Raw genomic sequence first — 24,657 nt, 5'->3', positions numbered from 1 at the left:
CTGTCTGGTGCAGTGCAAAAAAAAGAGAAAAAAATATCCACTCAGGTGATGTAAGGACGGAGAGGTAGAGAGAAAGAGAGAGAGAGAGAGAAAGAGGGAAAGAGAGAATGAGAAAACAGGGAGGAAGATGCGGGAGGCAGGCAGCCCACTAGCACAGACAGGCAGGCAGGCAGCGGCCCCTGTTTAAAATGTGCACAGGCACGACACACTGCGGCTGGGCTGTCCGAGACTCCATCGCAGACACGCACCACCACCACCATCCCGCCCAAACAGCACCTCCACCCCCAACACTGAGCCCCGAGGCCCCCTCTGCTCCGTCTGGCCGCGCTGCCTGGGCACCCCAGCCGCACTCTGTCTGGGAGCCTGGAGGGGAACAACACTCTCGCCCTGAGGACCCAGGTCACATGTCAGACAATTGCAGACCCACCCCCCCCCCCCCCACCAAAAAACAAAAAACAAACCCTCCCAGTTCCAACTTTTACTTCTGTCTAACTTTTTTTGAGAAGAAAAAAACATGGAGTACAGTATCAGCAGTCAGAAATCCACACAATGAGCTATTTAGCTACTGTGCAAGATGTTCTCCAAACAGAGGCCACTACAGATCAGTTCTGTATTAGAAGAACTAGAGCAGACAAAGACCTGAGACACACAACCCCTTTGAGGTGCGTGTCAAGTGTATACTTAATCATATGGCTCCTCAGAAAGCTGCAGAATGTTCCACTGACTTTGAATGGGCCCAATATTCCGACGTCGGACATATGATAGCAGTCTAAAATGAATGACCACTGCTAAGGACAACCAGTTCTGTGCTTCTGATTCACGTTCCGCAACATCCGTTCACTTACAGTATCACACTGAAACTTCATTAAAAATCAGCAGGTAATATGTTGCTTTCAAGTTCTATCTGTGTGACAGACTATTTTACAAAAATAATTGTAAAAGACATATTATGTGAAGTTACTTTTCTCGTTTTGTCATGTAGCCGTATACCAAGCAGGATGTCGTCTTGTCCACCGGTCTCTTCATCACCGGCCCCTTAGGGGTGAAGCAAGACCAGCAATTCTCTTCGGCCTACATGTCAGGACTTATTTTCTGATATTGGCCGATGGACAATACACCATCCCCTACATAGCACACGTGTGGAGCGTAATAAAACCACATGGATGAACTGCATGATCCTGCGCTGTCAATACTCAGTATTCATGTAAGAAGTGTTGTAGAATACATTTACATCAGTGTTTCTCAAACTTTTTTTCTAAAAATGACAGACTATCGCGACCCAACTCGTGACTGTGGTAGTTAACAAACTAGATCAGTGGTTCTCAAACTTTTTCTTTCATTCCCCACTTTGATCAAGGGGGCATTCTCGAGCCCCACCTGTCCCTCATCGCTCTAAGAAAGTGGTAAGTCAAGCTTAAAATTGTCAAATTTATTGAAATAATGACAAGTTCTAAATATATCCTCTTCAACAGAGTTAAAATCAGCTGGTGCTGCAGATATAATAATAAATAAATAAATAAATACATAACACACATATTTCTGTTTTCCAGCAACATATTAGGAAGCATAGGCCATTTTACAGCATTGTACAATATATTCAATGAAATACCAACATGCTGCATTAAATGGATCCATAATCCAGTCATACTGAGCACTGCTGGTTGGGAAATATTTTTGAAATAAACTTTGCAGGGATGTGATGTAGGCCTACTGTCTCAAAGGCATAATACTGTCGCGATCGAGGCGCCTGTCCCATACTCAAGGTTTTTTGGTGAATGCAGTAATCTTATTTGCTAGGTGAGGTAGGTGCTTGTCTTTGCCTTGTAACTGGACATTTAACTCAAATGTATCGCTAAGATATATCAAATATATCGCTAAGATAGGCCAGCTTCGTCAAGAAATGTTCATTACTGAACGTGCTTGCAGATTCAAACATGCGCTCTTTCTCCAAGAAGAGGCGACTCGGAGCTCAAACACGCACGACAGCACTTTACCTCGGGAAAGCCACCTTGCCTCGCTGTGAAACAGTACAGCCTTTTGGTCAGCCTTCGCAAAGTGCGGAGAATAGACGTGCTTTTAAGGGCCGGGTTTTGATGAAATTCACCACTCTCACAACCTCGTTCAAAATCTCATGTAGGTCGGGACTAACTAAGCTGCCTTGACACGAGTGCTTCCCTGTGAATAACACAGTGCGTCCATTGCGCATCGGGTGCTACCTGGGCCCAGGCTACAGATAAAAAAATAAAATAAAAAAAACTCCTGTTTTTCACGTCAGTTCTGCGCCCCACCTGGCATGTCTCCGCGACCCAGTAGTGGGTCGCGACCCACAGTTTGAGAAACGCTGATTTACATGATCATCATGCGTGTACCAGTCTCTCACCCATGACCACTACCTAACTGGTCATAAGCACGGACACGACCGCACGCTTCAGAGTGATCATCAGCTGCTCAAGAAGGTCTGCTGTGGTCACTTAAAATAGCCGGTGGCAAACAAGCTCCACTTGGAACAGGCCTTATGAGGAGAGGCAGCGTTTCTCTCGCAGTGTGCCCATGGTGAACAAAGTGAACAAAGTGAACCTCACTGCAGTGATGAGCGAATAGACCAGAATCCTTAGAGCACACAGGTTCACGGTAAACATAGCAGGGTCAAATTTCCATTCAGCGGTAGCAGGTTCTGATGTTTGATAGATGTTTTAAGATGTGTGTGCTTTTGCCCTCAGGCTATGATGGTTTACAAAAGAGACAGAGAGGGCGGGGGTGTGTGATGGGGGATCGATTCCTCCGGTGACCTCATCTTGGCGTGTGAGCACAAGCGCCATTGCGACGCGAAGCGCCACAGGTTCTATGCTGACGGGTGCAGCTTATGTAACAGTCAGCGCTCGCACGCATGCATGCTCACGGACACACACACACACACGAGCGATCAGTGCCCACTTCCTGCCTCAGTCATGGCTCTGTGCTACTGTCTGCTGCTCCATTCTCTTACTGCCCCCCCCTCTACGGTCATGTCCTCTCCCTCAGTCTTCTACGGTCTCATTGTCCGTCTCCTGAATGCTTCTTCTGGTCCAAACTCGATACTCGAGGTCTCTCACCTTCACGCACGGCTTCCTTCACTCTGACTAAACTCTGGTCGGTTTCATTTGTGCAGCCCAGAGCCGTTAACGGTGAATGTCATTTCAGGTAACTCTAGTGAATGTTAGGTGTCACATCCATGACAGCAAGCCTATGGCAACAGAAGAAAAGTGAAACAGAGTCTACACCGTCAGGAATCTCTGCCTCCCACACACCAGACAGAAGCTGGTGGAAATAAGGAAATGAGGATAACTTCTGCCTTGATCGGAAACGGTTTGCTGCCCTTTCAATTGAAAGAACGTCTAGACCGTGTGACGGAAGTTACAATGGTTGTCCACCAATCTTCAATCACGTGACAGATTTTCACCAGCTAAATAACCTCTACTGTTGCACTGTGTCCCTGTTCCTGTCATGTTTTGGACTTCACAGTGTGGTAATGCTGTTTGTCTTGCACCCTCAGGCCAATGGCCGCAGACCTACTTCAGCTTGAGAGTCATGTGCGCTGAGATTTGGAACGTTCCACAGTATGAGTATGTTTCACAGTACACGAGGGCCTATGTGCGCTGAGATCTGGAACGTTCCACAGTATGAGTATGTTTCACAGTACACGAGGGCCTATGTGCGCTGAGATCTGGAATGTTCCACAGTATGAGTATGTTTCACAGTACACGAGGGCCTATGTGCGCTGATATCTGGAACGTTCCACAGTATGAGTATGTTTCACAGTACATGAGGGCCTTATGAGCGCTGCGGTCAGCCCGCCATCAGCCTCCACAGCCTCTGGGGAAGCCATGTCAGTGGCTGTGTTCATAACAGGTTGCTCCACGAGCCCCATCAGCACCACCTCAGCCACCTCAGTAACAACAGCTGCTTTTTTGTTCTCAACACAGCAAATGTGTCTTACGGACAAAAATAATCCAAGAGCTTTGAGATGTCCAAGTCCGAGTGCAAGCAAATATACAGGATGTTTTGTACACAGTGACTCCCACCCAGTCTTGCTCTCCTCTTGTTCTCTGAGAGCAGTGGTAGTCCTTCAAGCCTGCTTGGTCCAGCAGCCGTGTAGAACACACATGGCCAAGAGTGAGGGGGGAGACGGAGCGTGGAGTGGGAGTGTGTGTGAAAGCAGGCCCGTGGTGCTGGAGAGGGGTGCATAACACCCTGCCTCTCACTGCTCGCCATTCTCTCCTCGCTTTGCCCATTTACCACAAATAGCTCCTCGCATTGTGCTCCTCACAGACCACCTGCTGCTCTTTGAGGTAGTAGTTTTTAATGACGGCGGAGGACACTTCAAGCTGAATCTCATGTGTGTGTCTGTTTCTCACACTCTCTGTCTTTGTGTGTGTGTGTGTGTGTGTGTGTGTGTCATCTGTGGAGGACACCAAGAGGACACATGGGGTACACCGAAGAGCTTGCAGAAATATGAAACATAGCCTGCACAGAGTGATTCATTTCACAACAACTCCCTTTCCCCAACACGCACCATTCCAATTACCATGTCCATTTTAATCAATCTCTCTACCTCCCTCTCATTCTTCCCTTACAGCTGTCTCTCTCCATTTCTCCACATGGAGACCATACTCTCTCCATTCCACTCTTATTTCTCCTTTCTCAATCTTGACAGACACAGTCAACAGTCAGTTGACTTTTTCACTGGAGGAAACTTTCTGGAAGGCTCTGTCAGAATTCCGATAAACACCAGCCCAGCCCAGTGGCCTGACTGCAGCTTATTGGCTCCGGCTTGTAAACCTCATCGCCCCCCTCCTCACCCCATGGCCAGGCGAAAAGAGGGGAAAAAAAAGAAAAGAAAAACAAATTAGCATGTGGCGCGTGAGAGCAATCCCAGGTCCTGTTGATTTTCTGGCAGAATCCATCCAAGACAAACAGCCCTGAACACACAAGCAGGCATTTTGTAGGCTTCCTCCGGGCCCACAGCAATCCCACAGCAAACGCCTGAGCCCACTGCCTGCTGGGTCATGCCGGAAGTGGCACATGTGATTCACTAACCTCGTTATTGCGCTCTGTGTGTGTGTGTGTGTGTGTGTGTGTGTGTGTGTGTGTGTGTGTGTGTGTGTGTGTGTGTGTGTGTGTGTGTGTGTGTGTGTGTGACTGTGTGCATGTGTCTCTGCACGCTTAGTCTTGTTCTTTTGTTGCTCATGCACAATGCATACACTAAAGTACACAAAACTACCATCTCATTCACACACAAGCACACACACACACACACACACACACACACACACACACACACACACGCACACACACACTGTGGCCAGATGGCAGATTTGCACAGAAAACAGAAACAAAAAAACAACTTTAAACACATTTACACCATGGCTTATGCACAGTCAGGTGTGATTGACTGCATCCTCAGTGCAATTAAATAATGCAGGAGCACAGAGACTACAGTAGCTGTGCTCTACAGCATGACAGCGCTAACCTGTGTTTCAACCTCAGAGAGAGAGAGAGAGAGAGAGACAGAGAGAGAGAGAGAGAGAGAGAGAGAGAGAAAGACAGAGAGAGACAGAGAGAAAAACAGAGAGAGAGAGAGAGAGAGAGAGAAAGAGAGAGAGAGAAAGACAGAGAGAGACAGAGAGAAAGACAGAGAGAGAGAGAGAGAGAGATAGAAAGAGAGAGAGAGAGAAAGACAGAGAGAAAGACAGAGAGACAGAGAGAGAGAGAGAGAGAGAGAGAGAGAGCGAGAGAGACTGCTCGGACTGGGGAGTCTCCTGAGGGATACTGTGCTCCGACTGCAAAATGACCAACGTTGCTCTTAAATTCAGGGCTTAGACCAGTTAGAGGTTTTGGGCTCCACTTAAACTGCAAAGGGAATAAGACGGCAGTGGTCTGTCATCAGTGTGGCACATTGGAGATGATGCGTAGGGGTTCAGCTTCACACTGCAGGGCTGGTCTGCAGGGTTGGGTCCGGGGCTCTGGGGTTTGGTCTATAGACTATGGTCTATGGACAGCTGCAGTATGTCCAGTCCATGTGCTGGGTCTGGTGTGCACACCTGTGGCTCCACAGCACCGCACGGCAGCAGGACAAGAGGGGCCCTCAGGGGGCTGTGCTGCCACTCACACACACACAGCAGGAAAGCACACACACGTGCCCACACACACACACACACACACACACACACACACACACACACATACGCTTTCTCTCTCTTGTGCACACACACACACACGCACGCCACATGTGCCCTTGCATTGCCATGGTGACCACACGGCTCGAGCGCTCTAGTCAGAGGACACCTGACTCGTGTCGGGAGGATGGGGGAGGGGGCAGACGCTCTCGCCAGCTGCAACACACATCACCTTCTCATTCTCCCTAATCAGCCTCTGCTCCTCGGCCAACCCATTTGCTTACATCCTCATCAAAACACACACAGACACGCCTGACATCAAATGCTTTCCTCAAATGCAGTGCCCATGATATGGAAAGCAGGTATGAGAGACAGGCTAACAGGCAGCTATTTCTACTTGGGAAGGGGAGGGAGGCGGGATGCTGTGGAGAGGCTGCGTGTCCATCTATTCTAAAGCGGCGTGCTGGGTGCAGTGGGTCTCGCTCCGTGCCTTAGTCGGTTGCGTAATGACCTGGCGGTATGAATGACTCGCGGGCATTCAGGTAAGACTTGTAAGCAGCTGGCCTTGAAAGGATTAAAAGCAAAAGCTGGTCTGGGAGCTCTGAATAGTCTGGACTGGCTGTGTGTGTGTGTGTGTGTGTGTGTGTGTGTGTGTTTTGGGGGGGGGGGGGGGGGGGTCAGAGGCCATGAGTGTAGTGTGCGTGTGTATGTGTGTGTGTGGGTGTGTGTGTGTTGGTGGGGGGGTTGAGTCATGGTACCATCACTAACTGTGGGAAACTTTAAGAGGTCAACAAAGAGTTGACGGGATCAGTTCCACTATGATGACTTTGAGTGAGTGTGTGTGTGTGTGTGTATGTATGTACATGTACAGAGCTCATGTGTTGAGCTGGAGAGTTCCATGTGCTCTTGGACACACTGTATGTGTGTTCCCCTTTGTACTGGATGATGAGTGAGCAGCTATGACGTGCCAGACTGTGTGTGCTAGAAAAAACAGTATTGAGCATCTGTGTGTGTGAATGAGTATGTCTGTGTGTGTGTAGACAGAGAATATGTCTAAAGTGGTATGTTATTTTTCCATGAGTGTGTTATACATCACATGTGATTGTGTGTGTATGTCTGTGTGTGTGTGTGTGTATGTGTCAGAGAACATGTGCATGTGTATGTCAGCATATGTGTGTACATGTGTGTGCATGAGTGTACATGTGTGTGTAAGGTGGCGTGTGTGTGTGTGTGCAAGGCGGCATGTGTGGGACAGGCTTAATGGTGAGGGGCTGGTAATCTGTAAAGCTGCTTTGCCTGAAGCGACGAGTGTGAAACTTGGCTGGCGGAGTGAGAGAGAGGGAGGGAGGGAGAAAGAAAGAAAGAGAGAGAGAGATGAAGGGAAAGAGGGAGGGAGAACATTACATTACATAATAGGGTTTTCTTTTGTCAACAAACAGCAGAGGTCTGTTTATACACACGCATACACACACAGAGAACACACACACACCAGGAAAACGTGAGACAGTTCAAGCGAAGGGTAAGACCTGGCTCTGAGACATTGCGGACACACACATATACAAAGAAACACACACACACACACACGCCCTAGTCAAGCTGTCGTATGGTTGGAGGATACGCTGGGGAGAGAGAGGATTGTGTGAGGGGGTGTATTTCTAATGCTGCCATTCCAGCACCTTGAGTGGAATTTCAACACTGCTGACTGTGGGTTTTTTTTCCGATTTTGTTTAAATCAATTTTAACATACACTTTTCAAAAACATGTTTTCAGAGGTTTCAGCAGCAGACCTTCCCTGAGGCCAAGAAGAGATTTGTGCTTGCTTGCCTGCCCGCGTGTCCACAAAGGCCTGACACGGTTTGCAAACCCTCCGACTTGCTTTTAGTAAGCAAGGGAAACTGAGCCGTAGTGGCAGTATTCCAGCAGCCTTTCACACAAGCTCACACACACACACACACACACGCACACACACACGCACACACACACGAGTAAACACGCAGTAGTGCACCTGCCCCTAGCTACAAGCCTGACACCGAATCCTGGCACACACCTGTCTGTGCTGTTTAACCATTTCCTGGGCCGCACCCTTCGTACACCTGACTACACGTGAGATCACATGCAGAGAAGCCTCCTCAGCCCTATGCGCTACCGGAGGTCACCCTCTAAGCAGAGTTGGCACCAAACACACACACACACACACACGTCCTTACTTGACTTTTGATTCCCAGGTTGAGTTCCCTGGTGCCACGGCTCAGACAGCCAACACATCTAGCAAGCTAACTCGTTCAACCTCTCTCACAGACTCAACAGGATTAAGCTCACCCCTGCGTACACTACTACTAGACCCTAACCGCTTTAAAGCTCTCTGTTGCAGGCCCATTCAAACGCAATCCCTGCCATTTGTGCCCAACCGCAGTGACCAATGCACTACTGTGCACCTTGTCCAATTCCAAGCATTTCTGTTGGTTCCGTCTCACAAATTTGAACCCTCTTACACAACACTGAGCACCTTACCAACATGACATCTTATTTTCGAAATAAAAGCTTTCTCTAGCCAGCACACAAAAGTTCCTCCAATGCTTCCTTAGCCTGCAGAAGCCTAGCTTGCTCTCTGCCTACACTGGTATATCTAATCCACCCCCCCCCCCCCATAAGCAATTAAACCCCTGGAGATACGAATCAAATGTGTGCCTCTCTCTCTAACCCAGCCCCTGGCCAAGCGGCCCCAGCCCCCCGTGTTGACCTGTTGCGCTGGGCAGTAGCTGGACAGTGCTGGGGAGGCTGCCCGTGCCAATTACAGCACGGGAGGCATGAGTCACAGCCCGCCGCTGCCTGGCAACCGCGGAATTTCTCCACAGGGGCCCTGATAACCCGACCGGGGAGAAAAGGACAGGAGGAGGAGAGGAGGAGGAGAGGAGGGGGAGAGGGGGGAGAAAATAGAGAGGGAGAGAGAGAGAGAGATGGAGAGAAAGAAAAGGTGCGACAAAGTAACACAACAGGGAAAGACGTTTTCAGTGGTAACATGTGGTGAGGAAGACATACAGGCAGACAGACAGAGAGAGAGAGAGAGAGAGAGAGAGAGAGAGAGAGAGAGATGGACAGACAGACAGACAAACAGAAAGAGAAACAGTAGTGAAGGAGTGAAACTAAAAGTCAAAGTCAAGAAATAGTAGAACAAAAGTGATAGAAAAAGAATAAAGAGAAAGAAGGGCAGTATAAAATAAAGCACATGTTTGTGTGAGAGTTTGATAAAGACAGCCAGAGAGAGAGAGAGAAAGAGAGAGCTAGAGAGACAGAGCGCACGAGTGTGTGTGTGTGTGTGAGTGAGAGAGGGAGAGGGAGAGAACGTGATGAGCCACGTGAGGCTGGCTCAGACACTGCGGCTCGTTACGTAAGCGCCGCCGCACCACCCCCTCCCCCCCGGCCGTCTCCTCATGCGCTCAGCAGAGGCTGCTCCCCGCCAATCCCTCGCTCCGCAGGCACGCCACGCTTTTTCCCTCGCTCACATGGCTCCTCACATGCTCCCTCCCTCCCTCCCTCTCTCCATCCCTCTCTCTCTCTCCCTCTCGCTCTCTCTCTCTCCCTCCCACACTCTTGAGTGCCCCAGGGGGAGCCACCAACCTCTGCTCGGCTCTGCTGGCTGGCTGCGGCGCTGTGGCAGACGTCTGCCTCAGTCTGCAGCTCCCCTCACAGGGCAAGCAGCACACAGCGCCCGGCAGAGGAGACGGAATAAACACACACACACACACACACACACACACACACACACACACACAACACGCACGCTTGCACGCACACGCACACACACACACACGCACACGCACACACACACACACACACACACACTTGCACACACACGCACACACACACGCACACACACACGCACACAGACACGCACACAGACACGCACACAGACACACACACACACACGCACGCTTGCACGCACACACACACACACACACACACGCGAGCACGCTTGCACGCACACACACACACAGGAGAGAGAGAGAGTGAGACAGAAAGAGGAAGATAAACAAACAAACAAACATATGTGCACGTGCACGCGCTAACACACATGCACACACACTCACAAGTCTTCACTGATGATCTTAAATCTTTTAACTGCTGTTATTTAGGCTGTTTGTAGCTGGTGGATTGAAGAGTCATTTAGAGTGCTCACTGAACTACCTCTGCAGAAAGTCAGATGTTGACGAGCTGTGTGTGTGTGTGTGTGTGTGTGTGTGTGAGCTGTGATGCTTAAATGTCGGTAATGGCACCTCTGATGCATAATACATGCCTGTTGAGGCATCATTTTTCTGTGCTGGTACAACACTGGGGCTGTCTGGTCCGGGGGTGACTTTTTTTCCCCTCTCCCCCAAACTTTCTCAACTTTATTTCTCCACTCCTCGCTTTTTCTCTCCATTCACTTCAGCCTGCTCATTCCTTCTTTCTGTCTCCTCCCTTCTTTCTCCACCCTCTCTGGGTTTCTCACCTTCCCTCTCCCCCTGGTTCTTTGTCTGCACTTCTCTCTCTCCCTCCCTATCTCTCTCTCTCTTTCTCTCTCCCTCCTTCCCACCCTCTCACTCTCTCTCTCCCTCTCTCTCTGTCCAGGTTCCAAGCAGGATGGAACAAAGCCAGGATGAACTCAGCTCACTGCAGTATTGATTTGTTTGTTCGGTGCCTCCTCCTCCTCTCTCTCTCTCCCGCTCGCTCTCGCTCTCTCTCCAGCTCTCTCTCTCTCTCATCCCCCTCTTCTCTCTCACACCGTGTCCTCATGTGACTGTGGCTTATGTAATGGAGGCGAGCGGTCCGGTGAATACTGATTCACCGTCTGGGTCTCTCTCTCTCTCTTTTTCTCTCTCTCCCTGAGACTGGGCTTATGGTGTGTTTATGGGGGTGGAGAAGTTGTGCACCCCTCCATCTATACCCCTCCCCTAAAAACCTACACCAGTAGCCTGTCACCTGCTCACCCTGGTGTCAGACTGCAGACAGGTCAACAGGTTCAGTCCAGCCTCACCATGCCACCCCCTCCCTACCTCTTAACCACAGTGACGCAAGTCAGGCAGCAGCTAGTGGCCACTTGGGGTACAGCAACCACACACACACACACACACACACACACACACACACACACACACACACACACACACACACACACACACACACACACACACACACACACACACACACACAGGCTCAAGCCAGGGTGACATCACACTCTGCAGGTGCTTCCTGCCCCCCACCCCGTCCCTACGAGTCATCCGAGACTTCTCCATCTAAATACTTAACAGGATTCCGCTGGACCTCCGTGACTCGCCGTCGCCGAGGATGGCACGCAGGAGCAGCAGCGTTTGAGCTGCAACAGAGAGAGACAGAGGAGACGCCGCATCCAACAGGCACGGCACGCCACCTCGCCCAGAGGGGCTGCCTCTGCCTCTGCCTCTGCCTCGGTCGCCGCGCTCGCTGCTTTCAGAATAGGTTATGCAACACAGGCGGGCAGACACAGACAGACAGACAGACAGACAGACAGACAGACAGACAGACAGACAGAGAGACAGAGAGACGGACAGGCACGTACGGGAGAGGTGAGTGGAGGCGAGGCTGCACTCACAGACTCCTCCATGCTCTCCCTCTTGTCCAGCATGGCGCGCAGCGTCTGCAAGATCTTGATGCAAAGCTTCTCCTCTTGCTCCATCAGCTTCTTGGTGTGCTTGATCAGCCTGGTGGAGCAGTGGAGGACATGATGTTAGGTCAGACACACACACACACACACACACACACACACACACACACACACACACACACACAGATAAAAACAAACAAATACAAAATGTGTGCCTGAACAGACAATCAACTTCAATCAACAGTTCATAAACAACTTCTACCTTTTCATTCAATCACACCATTTATGCACACAGTATGTAACAGTCATCGTAAAACTGTATATGGTCAAGACGGCCAAATGTTGCTAAGCTTGGCATGACTCATTTGAAAAGGGCGAGAGACTCAAGATAAAAAATAAGTGCATGAGAGTGTTAAATTGAAGTGACATCAGTGAGGTCACCCTAACCTTCAATAAGGTTACACAATATCATATCCAGCGTGAGACTATTATCGTCTATTTATAGGAAACCAAGAAAATATCTGAAATATATTTTGGATGTCATGTGTCATGTGTTCAGGACATCGGTGCTGGACATTAGTCAGTTTATTAGTTTTCCCCGGAGACATTATTCGTTTTCCCCGGAGAGGGAAACATTTTGCCCAGACGACATGCAGGGTCACACTCTGTGTGTATGTGTGTGTGGGGGGAAGACAGGAGGAGGGGTGGGGGGGGGGGGGGGGTGGGGGGGGTACAGGAGGTGGGGGGGCATCTCACTTGGACATGAAGGCTCCGCTCTCGCAGCGCAGTCTGGCCGCCTCTGGGAAGAGCATCTCTGGACGATGCAGCACGTCCACCAGCACCGAGAACTCAGCCTGCACCTTCGGACTGAACTGCTCTTCCAGACACGACACAACCCCCTGAGTGCGCACCCACACACACACACACACACACACACACACACACACAAATGGACACATATGCCACATTAGTACTCTGTAGTCTGTTGAGACAGCCCTCAATAGTCAAACAATATCATACATTCAGCAATATAGACTACTAATAATTGAGTACCACCAGTATGTTTAAAATTCATTCCTATACAATTTGCTGGCATGGACTCAGATTACTCCAGCACACAGTGCCTCACACACACACTTATAAACACACTCACCCACACACACACACACACACACACTGCAGAGAGCTTCTCAGACCCACATAGCCCTGCTGCCGTGCTGCAAAGAGCTCTTGTGCAGGACAGTAGCATTCTCCACCGCTGCTACACTTATGATCTCTCTGACGCGAGCTGCAGTGTAGCTCACTGCTGGTGTGCTAGGGAATTAGCAGCTCGCTGGTGGTGACCAGCCATAGCCAAAGCTGCACAGCGTCATTTGCTGTGACAAAGAGGAGTGAGGGTGGGAGACACAGCTGTGTTGACTGCAGTGATGCCACGGAGTTAGCTGCTGTAACGATATGACAGTGATGACTGCTGGTGTGGTGTGGCAGTTCTGTCTGCAACAGCTAGGTGGCGCTATTGCTCACATACTGTAATATCCTGCTTATTAACTGAGGTTCATACCTTGATTTTGCCAAATTTCGTCATCTATGAGGTCAATACATAGGGACATAAAGGCTATACTTTCCTCATTCGGCAACCATGAGAAATGCATTTTTGGGATATAAAGTGCGGTCAATACAGTATTATTTTTTAAATTTGTATAAAAATCCTGTTACACAGTTTACACACATGTAGTACATGGGATATGACAGTACCTGTAGCTTCTCGATGATGCTCTTGTAGTCGGGCGAGCCAAGGGGCTCCTTGCGGGGCCGGGCGCGGGCAGACAGCCTCCAGTCTTTAGCGGCCCGCTGCACCATGTTGGTGTGGGTCTTCAGGGACAGCGTGTTCACCTGACTGTCCAGGTCCACTGGGATGGCAATGGCACGGTTCTTGGCTGGGAAGACACGGAAAAGTGTTACAATTGACAAAATCAGTGACAAAAGAAGAGAACCTGGTTTTATACTTCTGAATCTGGACCTCAGGAATAGAGAGGGTCATGACCAGGTACTATTCAGTCACGTGACATTACTCTACTCCAAACAAATTTTTCTAAAATATGCTTGTTGAAGAAGTCCCGCACACTGTCCATTACGTTTCGGTCACACAGACCTTCAGACTATCCCTTCTAAAATATTAATTTAATTCATCACCATTCATTGTCATTTGGATAGTACTTACTTACTTAGTCAAGTGTAAATAGTGCACCTATATCATTAGGTAATAGGACAGAGCAGTGCAGCTTCAGTCGGTCAGCAGTAACACTCATAAATGTTTGATTTCACCTTTCCAGCCAAAAAAGTTTGGCCAGTTGAAGTAACATGAAGGGGCTTAATGCAGAAAGTTTGGTTGAAGAGAGGCAGTTGGAGGCGGTGTGCACGAGAGAGTTTGAGCGGGATGGAACGCACCCACGTCAGCGAGGGTCTTGATGCAGCCTTCAATGTTGGTTTTCTGGGCGGGGTTGAGCCATGGGCAGTTGTACACCCTGAAGGCAGACTGTAGCAGCTGAATGAAGATGGGCTGGTGTGTCTGTGAGGAAAGAGAGGGAGAGAGGGAGGGAGAGAGGGAGAGAAGGAGGGAGATGGGAGCAAGGGAGCGAGGGATGAAGGAGAAAGGAAGGGTCGGGTTGTATTTTCAGGATCTGTTTTGTATTGTTGTATTTTCAAAGAGCAACTACATTAATTCAAATTCTTTTAAAAATATCCTATAGAGATCAGGAGAAACATTAATATATGCCAGCCTCCAGCACAGACACAACATAATAAATAAACAAGTTAAACACAAACCCAAGAGGCTCAAGGAGAGAGATGGGAAACAGAAGGACCACAGAAATGGACTGAGTGAAGAGTTGAAACATTAGAACCATATAAGGAGGTAGAGTAGCGCTAACGTCCCTGTGCCCCACCCTCGCCCTCCCTTCAGCCAATCACACACCTGCAGGTTGGAACTGTTGACGTAGAACTGGGAGCCGAAGAAGCCCTTGATGATGGCCATGACGGTCTCGGTGACGTACTTCTCCAGCGTGGGGTCAGCGTGCTTGCGGTCCGTTGTACTGTTGCACACCTGTAACAGGATATGTGCAGGCCCGTTTTCAGCTAGCTTCCAGTTTGTGGCGCTGTTGCAAAACTGCAGGGAGCAGACACGGAGGGGAGGCGTCCATGTAACAGACAGGGGGGGCAGCCATGCCAATGCCACAATGCTACATGCTAGTACACATGCTAAAGTCACTACCGTATTTTGCGGACTATAAGTCTCTCCGGAGTATAAGTCACATTAGTCAAAAAATGTGTCATGAAGAGCGAAAACATATATAAAAGTCGCACTGGACTATAAGTCGCAGTTATTTACAAATTTATTTCACAAAATCCAAGACCAAGGACAGACAGAGACTATGTAACTGGACACATAGATGCCAAAAAGATTGAGAATTCTACCGGAAATGTTAATGAAGAAGAAGAGTGAATGGTGGCGAAGCTGAGGCAAGCCGGGCGATAACGAAGGCGGCCAACGTGGAGGGCCCAACAGCAATTGTAAAGCAATTTACAAAAGATTCACTGAACGCTGATGCTGATGCAATCAAGCATTTTGAGCGAAGTAGAGGCACAAGCCGGCAGCAGAGCAAATGCTCGGAAGGCTACGCCCGAGAGCGAGAGAAAAAAGATGCGCATTTTAAAATATCTCTATATACGGCTCTGCATTCCACAAGCCCTGTGTGTGAGCGCCCTCTTGCGATTGTAGATGATAATTTTTACTCCTTGGTTCATGTCAGTCAGTATGAAATAAAATTAAAAAACATGTATACATGTAAGTCACACCTGACTATAAGTTGCAGGACCAGCCAAACTATGAAAAAAAAAGTGTGACTTATAGTCCGGAAAATACGGTAGTAACATTTCTGCATTTCATGCATTTCATCACATGTAACCAGGCATTATTATATTAGGATGAAGGAAGTGCTAGCATGTTATGTTGCTTAGACGCTGCATGCATGCTGTGAGCGTTACTGTGGAGGAAGGAAGGTGTGAAGGGAACAGTGAGGGGCTCACCATGGCCATGTCCACCAGGAAGTTCTCAAAGAGCTTCCAGATGTGGTGGCTGGTGTAGATCTCCTTCATCTCCACCTCAGTGTCCACGTAGCAGTGATTCACAAAGTTCACATAGGCAATTTTCACCTATGGAGGCCCAAAATGGACAAACAAAACATTATGCATTAATAAGAGCCAATGTCCTGCTAAACCAGTCCCAGTTGTAAATGTACTAAATCACAACATAATATGACATATCCTATATATACCTACTATTACAAGCTGTAACAAGCTACACATGGGACACAAAAGGTTTTGTAAAATAGTTTTGACTTGGTTTTCCATAACTGGCATTTCACCATCTTCTTGGTTACCTCTGGGATGCAGTCGTCGTGGGTGACCACGTTGACGATGTCGTCGAGCGGCAGAAGGGAGTTGCACTTGAGCTCGGTGTAGACGTTCTTGCCCTCGGTGCAGGCGGCGAGCAGCTCCACCAGCGTGTTGTGGTAGGCCAGCGCTCCGCCCTCGTCCGAGCGCTCCCGCTCCGAGCCCATCATCTGCAGCAGCACCGGGAACGAGGCGCGGTCGTTGTAAAACACCAGCACGTCCTCACCGCCATTCACCAGCTACACACACACACACACACACACACACACACACACACGGGATGAATTGCAGACCAATCCCTATGCAAAGGCTTCTACACAAGACTAACCTGACAGCCAGCCAGTAAGTACTAAATATGGAGGCGTGTGTACTGTATGTATATGCATGTATATACATTATGTACTTATGTATATACATTTTCAGCATCATAACATTTAGCAAAGGACAGTATAATTTACCTTAGTAATATATAACATTTGGCAAACTTCATATCAACAATTCAAAATCGTGGTCATACATTTTGCAATATTTAACAGAGGTTTAAAAAATGCACAGATACAATACTGCTGCCCTCTTTGACTTGTCTCTGTTCTCCAGCAATCACCTCAGTCATAACTTTGTCCTGGCACTTCTTCACATATTTCCCATCAGCCTTGACAATGGTCTGGAGGAACTGCAGGTACTGGACATGGCGCCCGTGCGTCTCGATGCAGTGGACAAAGTGGTGCACGACGCGGTCGCTGATCTCGTTACACAGATGGTAGTTGTTCCTGAAGATGTAGCGCATCGTCTTCGCCTCGAGGAGCTAAGACCGAAAGAGAACATGAAATCACCATTAAACCACGGGCAGGTGGCAGGCCACATCCTGTGATCTACAACTGCTGGAACAAATACAGGAAGTGAGACTGCATTCACAGCAAGCTCTCCTTATTATATCAATAGATTTTCACGACTTATTTAATGAGTTTGTGTGCAGGCGTACCCCTGGTGTGAGGAAGAGATTGAGGTGCTTGTGGAGCAGTGTCTGGTTCTGGGAGTTGTCTCGACTGAAGCTCTGCAAGAAGCTGTGGGCCAGCTGCATGATCTCATTCATCTTCTCATCACTCTGTGGAGAGAACACAGCAGCATCGCGCAATGAGGCAAGCTCCAGAGAAACCCAATACACTACCGAGAGCTCATGCAAGACCATCTCTGGATGTGCAATGTGTGTGTTTATGTGTGTGTGTGTGTGTGTGTGTGTGTGTGTGTGTGTGTGTGTGTGTGCGTGTGTGTGTGTGTGCATGTGTGTGAGACCACTTACCCTTTTCCTTCTCCCTGCCTCCCTACCTTCTTCCACCTCCGTAACATCGCTCATCTCCGCCAACCCTTCTATCTAATAACACTCTAGTCTGTGCCTTCATCATGTCCCGTATTGATTTTTGCAATTCCCTTGTCATTGGCCTCCCCACTAAATTCCTCCAAAAACTTCAATACACCCAAAACTTTTCAGCTAGGGTTCTCTCCCACATCATGTTCACCTTCAAAGCCTATGGAAGGTTCCCCTCCCCTCTGCCTCCGGGAACTCCTGACCCCATGCCCCCCCATCCCACTCCTTTAGGTCCTCCAACGGTCACTTATTCATTGTCCCTCCCATCAGACTCACTAACCTGGGAGGCAGGGCCTGCAGTGCCATGGCGCCCAACTCCCTTTAAACAAAGAGTGTTACTTCTATAATCTTTGCTTTAAATCTGACTTTGAACTGACAGTCTTTTCCATCAGAATGTTTCTTCCTCCTCCTCCCCCCTTACGGTCTAGTGTTTTGTCGTTGTTGTTTTTTCATAGTGTTTTGTGCGCGCTGGGTTTGTGAAAGGCGCTATAAAAATTGAACTTGTTGCTGTAGTTGTAATTATTGTTGTTGACATTAATGATATTCTGATTACCTTCTCATAGGGGATCTGCAGCAGGTCCAGCACTACAGTGTGAGCTCCCATGTTCTTCAGCAGTCTTTGTTGCTGAACTTTACTCTTCTTTGCAGGATAGCACAACTTGCTGAGCCTTATCAAGATCTAAAGGCAAAAACAAATCAACAACCTTTAACTAAATAGGGCCTTGCTGATGCATCAGTGAGCTATGGTGATCAAAAGGCACTGACACCACTGTAAACAGTCATTTATAGATGATAAAATATCTTTTGGTGAAGGTCATTGCACAATTGGTCGTGAAAAGCTGAATGACTGGATCTCAGAGAACGTAAATAGAGATGGACAGCAGAAATTGATGGAGTTGGGATGGCAAAGTGAAATGATGTGGCGTACGTACCTCCTTTACAATGTTGTAGTTGTTGGCTTTGTTGCTGTCAATCTGTGGCTTTATGATCCCATTATCCACTGGGCTCAGGATACCAGCCTCCTGTCACCCAAACACAGGCAAGCACAGCACTATATCAGGAGCTCCTGCTCTCTGACACACAGTATCATTTGGTAGCGTAATTTCCCAACTATTAGCCGCGGCTTATACATTGATTTTGCTAAATTTCTCCAGCTATGAAGTTAAAACACGGGGGCAGTTAATATGGTATTAATATGGTTTTCTTTCTTTTAACTTCCATTAAACACTGTCCTGCGGTTTATACACAATGCGGCTAATACACAGGAAATTACTGTAGTTGATAGGATCAACCAACAGGGGGCGCACCTCCATGTTCTGCTCCTGCTTCTGGCTGTCTCCCAGGTCCTCGCTGCCGTAGCCTCCGCTCTTCTCCACCCAGAGTTCGGACTTCTCCACTGTCAGCCGGAGCTGGTCCAGGTCCGTCTTGATCTGCTTATAGTTCTCCACGTCCTGCTCGGACACCAGCAGCTGGACCTACAGGACACATGGGTAGGGCACAAACACCCTGTTAAATGTGCAAAACTCTCTACAAGACCTGATATTGGCCTGGAGTCTCAATGAATGCCAGATGAAAATCTAGATGAAAGAAATGCCACACAATAGAAAGGAATAGTGATTGACAGAGCATAATGAAAATGAGTCACAGATTCTGAATTTACAAGGTTATGGTGTACAGTATGACAGTTCCTTGGTGAACGCGACTAAAATGAGTCACTACTTACTTTAACATCAGTGAGGCTAGAGAGAGCCATGCACTGGCATCTTTGCAATGACACAGTGAGATAGCCTTGGTAAAAAGGTCCATGTCGTTAAAAGCTGCTTTTATATTTTGTGCTTACATCCTGGTGCCTCCGAAAGAAATTTAAATAAAAGACGTTTGGATGCGATCAGAGCAGTGTAGCACCTGGCTCAGACTGGCTCTCACCTGTCTGAAGGCCTGCAGGACTTCTGCCCTCTGGCTGAAGTGCTTGAAGAGGAGCTGCAGGGATCCGGACACCAGAGGCGGGTAGTCCTGCATGATCAGGTGGATGAGGACCCTCAGGAAGGTCCGGCCACCCTCGTCGTCCAGCTCCACCGCACTCCTCTCTTTACTGCAGTGAGACGAAAACACAGCTCACCACCAGCTCAGGTAGCGATCAAGTCATCCACAGCTCACTCTCAGCTCCCTCAATGACTTGAAACATCCAGCGCCAAAGCTAGACCATCAATTGCCTCAGAATGCTACTACTGGTAGGATTATTTTGAACTAAGCAATAAAATAACTCATTAGCCATTGGAGTAACTGTTCCTCTTTTTACAGTAGCTTAATTACAGGCATACAGACTAACTACTATTCTATACACTGTCCCCGATTCAAAAGAGAAGACCAGCACAGCCAACAAATCAAATAATAATAAAATACACATATAGAGGTTCAAGGTCTCTGTTGATGGTGATTTAACACTATAGTTACCTTCCAGCAAACATCGTCTCTGCTTTTGCAACAATCTCATCAATATCTGGCTCTGACACTGCAAAGATGATGAGATTCAAGTAATGTATGGAAACATGGTTCAATAATAATTGGATTACAAGATAACACTATGTAACTAATTAAGCACATACATAATGGTTAATGTGAAATAAACTCATCCTACCTGATATGGGCAGGTAATCTGACACAGACATGGAGCTGTCGGTCATACTCTGGTCACCAAACTCTTTCTTATAGATGGACAGCAAGTACGTAATGCGATAGTCCAGACGCACACTCAGGATAAACTTCAGATTGACATCAGTGCAAAACAAAACACATTGACATTAATACAATATGAGTCATATAAGAACAATGTGCCAAATGACTCAAACAGATGCATTTGTCGTGTTAAAAGTCCATTAACACATCACATGCTCTTTCAGGCTACAGGTGGCAAGATGAGTGCTGTCAGTGCAGGGCGAGCTGCACGACTCTGCTCTCCCACCAGATGGCGCTCACCTGGAGGATCTCGATTATCCTCAGCTTGGTGTCCATCACCATGACGTCCTCATTGTCTGGGATAGGGTGGGGCATTCCGTGGCGCGAGGCCGGCGGGGAGTCCGGCAGGCTGAGCGGAACGGAACCCCGCAGAACCATCTGGCTCATCATCTCCCCAACCCCATGGATGGTGCGCAGAACATTGTTCCCTAGCACACAAACAGACACGTGGACATACACAACCGGCAGATTACCACACACACACACAATCAATAAATAATATAGGTGATATTTTAAAGGGACAATCTTGTCAAGATGGCTGAGGGCTGTGGGACCCAAATGTAAATGCAAAGACTGCCTGAGATTTGGGTTCTAACATTCACACATTTTTAAGTTTCCAACTAGCAGTGAGGTGCCAAAACAGCTAAGAGATTCTGACGTGTAGGCATGGCAAAGCACAAATTCCACTGGCTCCCATCTGAGCACAGACCAAAACAGTTAGCTGCACTCTAAGTATGACTCAGCCTGTGAGAATGACACAGAACTTGGAAGGGCAAAAGCAATGCTGCTAGACGCAACGCAGATCACTTCGTACTTGACCATGTCTTCAGCCTCTGCAACTTACTATAATTTCATTACATTTATTCATTTGGCAGACACTTTTATCCAAAGCGACTTACAGCAAGAGAATAACATTCAAGCTGCAATGCAGAGGGCACCTTTGCTAAAAATGACTACTGCATCTGTCAATACTATTACTAGAGGATAGGAGTGCTGACATTATAAGTTCTAGTCAAAGTGTGGTGGGAGGAGAAAGTGGTAATTTCATTTTAAAGGTGAAATATAATGACATGGTAAAGCTGTATGTAGCCTTCATGCTGAGTGCAGTGTGTGAGTGTGTGTGTGGGTAAGAGAGTGTCTGACCTCCCTCTGGGCTCTTGTTGAGTTTGGCCAGGTAAGTGAGGGGCGGCTGCACAATGTCCAGGATGGCCAGCAGGGTGCGCGTGAGGCTCAGCAGCTTACTGAAGCTGTAGAAGCCAAAGTAGACCAGGTTCCGCGCCAAGTTCACCACCTGAGACAAGCCAGAGAGACACTTAGAACACCTTTTACTGAGCAACCCTGTGGAGCACTACTATAGCACTATTGCACACTACTACCATCAGGACAGAGATAGAATGTACATCAATAAAGACTTTAGCGGTACATCAATAAGCAATCGGTTTCCAAAGCAAAACATGGAAAACAGCCCTTTGTCTGAATTTAGCATGGTAACAAAAACAATTCTTGGTCAGTATGTGTAATAGATCTATTGATATAGATATAAATCTATAGATGAAGATCTATTATGTGCCTCACCTCCAGGGTCAACTCGTTCTTCTCCTCGTCTCCAAACGGGTAGGCCTGACTGACCACGTCTCTCAGGTACTCCTCCACAAACTCCATGGTGGGCGCAAACTTCCTCTTCATCTCCTCTCGAGACATGTCCCGGAACTCGTACTCATACCTGCACGCAGCGCGCACACACACACAGCTCAGACTCAGTGTGCTTAAAAACAGCAGCACTCTAGCAGAGCTCCACCACCTCGTAAAAACACTTTTCACACAGAACTGGCTAGAAACAAGACTGAAGGGAACCTAATTTGACGTGATCGCATGATTCATCATTATTAACATCAAATAAAAGGCCAGTTGAGTTTGACCATTTTTGCACAGCATAGCACATCAAGAGTCAGCATTTCTCTATATTTTTATATACTGTCTACTGTATATATCTTACTGATCTTTGCTCTAGCTGTACCACTGGCCCATGTTCATGTTGTGTGCGATTAAGACAATAAGACTTTATGTTCACATGATAAAAAATTGTGGAGGTTTCATATAAGCTGCAGTGCTACAGTGAGTGCACCCTGCACTGTCCACTATTTCTCAGATCACTCCCCTGGGGCCACTCACTCGTGGATGGTGATCTTGGAGGGGATCTCGGTCCAGAGGCGGGCGTAACGCACCGGCACCACGGCCTCCTGGGGGTCGCGGTCCACGTGCATGTGCAGCATGAGGCGGCAGAAGGAGGCGCGCAGGTTGTAGGGCAGGCAGTCGTCGAACATGCTGCGCAGGATCAGCTCCACCGGCAGCTGGCTACTGATTTGGTTGATGGCCAAGTATTGGCGGTCCAGACACATCTTAGCAAAGAGATTCAACTGATACCTGAGGAGAGGAGAGGAGAGAGGAACAGAGGAGATGAGAGAAGGTGAGAAGGAGAGGAGAGGAAAAAGACAAGAGGTGAGAGGAGAGGAAAGAGGCAATGAAAAATGGAGAGCAAAAGACAATAAACCAAAAGAGAATGCAAATGTGAAAGGTTTTGTGTGAAAAGGGCCATACTGGTGATTGCATTTTGGATAAACCTAACGTGGCTAACAGTCAGGGTGAATGTAGGATATGTATGTCTGTTGTTGAGGGAATCTCAAGGGGAAGCACAGGCGCACCTGTAATAGGTGACCACGTCCATGTCCAGCTTGTGGTTGCCCTTGGCGTCCTGGGCGAGGTGGCGGATGGACTTGCCATGGGGCTCCTTGTTGGCGTCGATCCAGTAGAGCCACACCTCCTCATCATCACCCTCGTCATGCATGAGAGAGGACTCCAGAGGAGTCTCTGTGTGTGGGATCAGTCTGACACACACACACACACACACACACACTTTTGAAAACATATATGTTGCAGCAATAGCTAACTGTAACACACATGTTTGTAGGGCTACATGTACAAATGGACTCTGAGCTTACTTGGTCTGAATGAGGATGTCCGCATTGGTGGGGTTGAGCACAAACTTGCAGATAAGCTCCTGAGTGACTGGGATGGCCGTCTTGTTGGACACACACAGATCCGACAAGTAATCCAGGAACCTGAGAAGGCACAACACACACAGACATACACACACAGACACACACACACACACACCAAATCATTCTAGTGAACCCATTTTGACATCAAACTTGAGTAGACCACACTTATCTCCCAAAAGCAAAACATCATGTTCCACTGCATCAGAGTAAATTGCTTCATTTTTCTTAGGGCACCAGCAATTTGCCACCACTAAAAAACAGTCTGCCATCTCCTCCAGCAGGCCTATGCTAATGAAAATGTCATTACATTTCCCACTTATGCTTTTTGATGGTTTGTGGTAATGGAGTGAACATTCAAAATCTGGCTGGGTTATGAGGGGTAGGGTTAGAGAGGTAGATGTGCTTGAGGATGATAATGAATCTTCATCATCCTCTTCATGCACAGTCTATGGCATTCTGAGAATATAGAAACCAGCTGTGCCGTGCTCACAGGACAATGATGACCTGCTCTCCCACTATATTTAGGATCTTCATGCTTTCCACATCTTGGACTTCAGTGTCCTCGAAAATATATTTGTGCATTTCCACTCAGGATGGGGAAAGGGAAAGGTGTTGCAGCAGTAAAAAAGGAGCACGGGGCTGAGGGAGTTCTGGTGTTTTGTAGGGGTGGGTGGGTGCTGGTGGGGTGGGGTAGGGTGGGGTGGCGCGGGGGTCACCCCCTCATACCTAGGCTCACGGTTGCGTCTCAGCAGGTTGACAAAGGTCTCGATCTCCTTGGCGGTGATGTGCTTCTCCAGCAGCTTGCGGTTGTTGTGCAGCAGGGCGGTGATGGTGTCCTCGGCCAAGATCTCGTAGCCGATCTGGGACTGCATGATGGAGAAGTTCTTAGCGATGTATTCCTGCAGGGGACACAGGAAAGAGTTAGAGGAGCAGTGTGCTCTGGGCACTGGCATTGCCTATGGAGAAGAGGCACCTTCTCTAGGCAGTCAGTGGTCTTCAGTTGCGGAACAACTGAAAGTAAGCTCCAGGGTGCAAGCTCTCTGTACAGTACATGTGCATGTGTCTACGTGTCTGGGTGTGTGCAGGTTCCTGCAGTATCAAATCCTCAAATCATTGTAGCAGAGTCTCCATCAGAAAAGTAAGCTATTAAACAACACGCATAGCCTGCTGCATTTCAAATAGGAAGCGCACACTTAAAACGTCCATGTTAAACAACGAACAAATGAGTGAGGCGGTTCAAACATGGCCAGGCCCAGGCAGAGCCTTAAA

General features: G+C 48.2%; 1 protein-coding gene across 5 annotated transcripts in view; it reads right to left on the bottom strand.

Annotated features, from left to right (window-relative positions):
* itpr2 (inositol 1,4,5-trisphosphate receptor, type 2) overlaps nt 1-24,657 on the bottom strand; it is a 90,033-nt gene that overhangs the window by 45,056 nt on the left and 20,320 nt on the right. For 2 of the 5 annotated variants that reach the window (XM_076265971.1, XM_076265994.1), the window contains 22 exons: nt 24,115-24,287; nt 23,329-23,448; nt 23,032-23,214; nt 22,502-22,753; nt 21,905-22,052; nt 21,473-21,620; nt 20,570-20,757; nt 20,232-20,355; nt 20,048-20,105; nt 19,520-19,685; nt 18,901-19,068; nt 18,526-18,615; nt 18,147-18,272; nt 17,210-17,332; nt 16,832-17,032; nt 16,215-16,466; nt 15,862-15,987; nt 14,750-14,941; nt 14,224-14,344; nt 13,531-13,712; nt 12,532-12,674; nt 11,731-11,872 (listed from right to left, as the gene is read on the bottom strand). In XM_076265971.1, coding sequence (XP_076122086.1) covers nt 11,731-11,872; nt 12,532-12,674; nt 13,531-13,712; nt 14,224-14,344; nt 14,750-14,941; nt 15,862-15,987; nt 16,215-16,466; nt 16,832-17,032; nt 17,210-17,332; nt 18,147-18,272; nt 18,526-18,615; nt 18,901-19,068; nt 19,520-19,685; nt 20,048-20,105; nt 20,232-20,355; nt 20,570-20,757; nt 21,473-21,620; nt 21,905-22,052; nt 22,502-22,753; nt 23,032-23,214; nt 23,329-23,448; nt 24,115-24,287 — 3,426 coding nt within the window. The remainder of the gene's footprint in view (nt 1-11,730; nt 11,873-12,531; nt 12,675-13,530; nt 13,713-14,223; nt 14,345-14,749; nt 14,942-15,861; nt 15,988-16,214; nt 16,467-16,831; nt 17,033-17,209; nt 17,333-18,146; nt 18,273-18,525; nt 18,616-18,900; nt 19,069-19,519; nt 19,686-20,047; nt 20,106-20,231; nt 20,356-20,569; nt 20,758-21,472; nt 21,621-21,904; nt 22,053-22,501; nt 22,754-23,031; nt 23,215-23,328; nt 23,449-24,114; nt 24,288-24,657) is intronic. The other 3 variants (XM_076265980.1, XM_076265987.1, XM_076266003.1) reach the window with 3 other exon arrangements.

Source organism: Alosa pseudoharengus, unplaced genomic scaffold (assembly GCF_046254945.1).
Source record: "Alosa pseudoharengus isolate Yale_2024_CS ecotype anadromous, Long Island Sound unplaced genomic scaffold, YU_APseudo_1.1 YU_APseudo_1.1_scf_10, whole genome shotgun sequence".
NCBI lineage: Eukaryota > Metazoa > Chordata > Actinopteri > Clupeiformes > Clupeidae > Alosa > Alosa pseudoharengus.
The sequence above is the reverse complement of the archived record's forward strand: the minus strand, read 5'-3'. Positions and strand labels throughout refer to the sequence as shown.